The sequence below is a fragment of the Mustela nigripes genome, unplaced genomic scaffold (genome assembly GCF_022355385.1).
Source record: "Mustela nigripes isolate SB6536 unplaced genomic scaffold, MUSNIG.SB6536 HiC_scaffold_16780, whole genome shotgun sequence".
In the NCBI taxonomy this organism is placed as follows: Eukaryota; Metazoa; Chordata; class Mammalia; order Carnivora; family Mustelidae; genus Mustela; species Mustela nigripes.
The window spans coordinates 1-1,175 of NW_026756184.1; the positions used below are offsets into that span (position 1 = coordinate 1).

Below are 1,175 nucleotides of genomic sequence, written 5' to 3' on the forward strand. Positions count from 1 at the left end.
ACTGGTCCTCTCACTCTTCTCTGCTCTCAGCAAGTGATCCTGAAAGGCATGGACAATGTTGGTCAGATTCACTGGAGAAAACACGAGCCAGTGAAGACATCCCGGCTCACACTAGGCCTCCCTCCAAAGGCTGGCTGCCCTACCACTGGCACCTGGGTAACGCTGCTCTGGGGCCATCCACACAAAACGATTTACGTACTCCCCACCCGCAACAAACACACACAGACACAGACACACAGACACACACACACACAAGCTGCATCGGGCTTTAGGAACCTAACTCAAACGCACCCCTAAGGAGCAACCCCACAGGTGTGACTGGGTTGGACACTCCCAGCAAGGGAGGGAAGGCCCCCCCTTGGGTCCTTGCCAGCGGCAGGGTGCCACCTGGGCCTCCTCCTCATCCTCTCCATCCGCGGGGAAGTCAGAGCGGCCCCACCAACCACCACCAGGCAACCAGATTGATTCTCCCACTTCAAATCCCCGCTGCCAGGGCCCCATCTGTGTGCTGACCTAAAAGCCGCCCTCAAGCAGCCGGCCCGCGGAGCGTCTGGAGTTCTCCCAGCCCCGCGCTCACGCCACCCCAGGCCGCCCCCGTCCCCGCGGGCCGCGCCTTACCGCCAGTGTCCACGAAGCGCGGGGGCGGGCGGTCCCGCAGCGTGGCACTCAAACCCGTGCTGGCCTCGTCCTCGTCGGACTCCTGCGCTTCGGGGGGCGTCGGGAGGCAGCGGGGGGCCGGGGCGCTCGTGTTCGGCGTCCGAGGAGGCGGCCGAGGAGGAGCGCGAGGCGCCGGACGTGCTGTAGAAGGGGTTCCCGCCGCTGTCCGGGCCGGACTCGCCGAACACGTCGTCCCAGATGTGCAGGCTCTTGTAGCGCGCGCGGGCCGCCTCGAGCAGCGCCGGCGCCCTCCTCCGCGCGCTCCCGCCGACCTGGGCCATAGTCCCGGGCGCCGCCCGCGCGCCCGCCCCCCAGAGCGCCTCCCGGCCGCACGCGCTGGGCACTGGGCCCGCGCCGCGGCCCGCCGCCCCCCACCAGCGCAGCCCGCAGCACAGCGCCCGCCGCCCCGCGCCCGGCCGGCCCGCCGTCTGGGCCGCCTCGGGCCCAGCGCCCGAGGAAGCGCCCTCGGAGCTCGGGCGCCGCAGGCTGCAGGCCGCGGAGGGACGCAGGGCGCGAGG

General features: G+C 70.4%; 1 protein-coding gene across 2 annotated transcripts; it reads right to left on the reverse strand.

The window, feature by feature from the left end:
* On the reverse strand, window positions 1-978 carry LOC132009361 (piggyBac transposable element-derived protein 5-like). Of its 2 annotated transcripts, none has more exons than XR_009401879.1 (2): window positions 514-978; window positions 1-39 (listed from the first exon to the last, which is right to left on the reverse strand). XR_009401879.1 is itself a non-coding variant. In XM_059387590.1 (2 exons), the coding sequence occupies exons 1-2, from the start codon at window positions 936-938 to the stop codon at window positions 27-29; spliced, it is 333 nt and encodes a 110-aa protein (XP_059243573.1). In that variant the 5' UTR covers window positions 939-978; the 3' UTR covers window positions 1-26. The 2 variants fall into 2 exon arrangements, 1 of the variants encoding a protein (XP_059243573.1); XM_059387590.1 differs by having other exon boundaries at window positions 619-978.
* Window positions 979-1,175: the final 197 nt, after the last annotated feature.

Coding starts and splice junctions, on each gene's coding strand:
- LOC132009361 (XM_059387590.1), bottom strand. CDS start 938: ATGGCCCAGGTCGGCGGGAGCGCGCGGAGGAGGGCGCCGGCGCTGCTC.